The sequence below is a fragment of the Crocuta crocuta genome, unplaced genomic scaffold (genome assembly GCF_008692635.1).
Source record: "Crocuta crocuta isolate KB4526 unplaced genomic scaffold, BGI_CrCroc_1.0 scaffold443, whole genome shotgun sequence".
Taxonomy (NCBI): domain Eukaryota; kingdom Metazoa; phylum Chordata; class Mammalia; order Carnivora; family Hyaenidae; genus Crocuta; species Crocuta crocuta.
Window position 1 is genome coordinate 115831 of NW_027529446.1, and position 382 is coordinate 116212.

The following is a 382-nucleotide window of genomic DNA, read 5'->3' on the forward strand; positions in this document are numbered from 1 at the left end:
CCACGCCCTCGGGGTCCACGAGCAGCAGGTGCTTGGGCTGCCCCGCGTGCATGCCCGTGAGGACGTACTGCCCGGGGTTAGTGACACTGTCGCGCACCAGGAAGTCCCCGTCGGCTCGAAGCAGCTTCTCTGCTGCCCTTCGGCTCATCTGGCCATGGTACCAGGGTTCCTGCCTCAGCTGCTCCTCCGTGGGGGCGATAGGGGCCCGACGGGTGGGGGGGCTGGGCCACTGGTCCTCGAGAGGAAGGGGCGCTACCGCCGCCCCCGCCCCCGCCCCCGCAGAGCACTCGTGCAGTTTCAGAGCATCCTCGAAGGGTCCTGGAGGCGAAGATGAAGTGCAGGAGGCGGGGGTTGGCAGCTGACTCCTGCTGGAAAGGTAGGG

The 382-nt window shown here is 68.6% G+C and overlaps 1 protein-coding gene across 1 annotated transcript in view; it reads right to left on the reverse strand.

Moving 5' to 3' along the window:
- SHC2 (SHC adaptor protein 2) overlaps positions 1 to 382 on the reverse strand; it is a 30114-nt gene that overhangs the window by 5336 nt on the left and 24396 nt on the right. Inside the window, exon 13 of the mRNA XM_077760581.1 lies at positions 5 to 318. Coding sequence (XP_077616707.1) covers positions 5 to 318 — 314 coding nt within the window. The remainder of the gene's footprint in view (positions 1 to 4; positions 319 to 382) is intronic.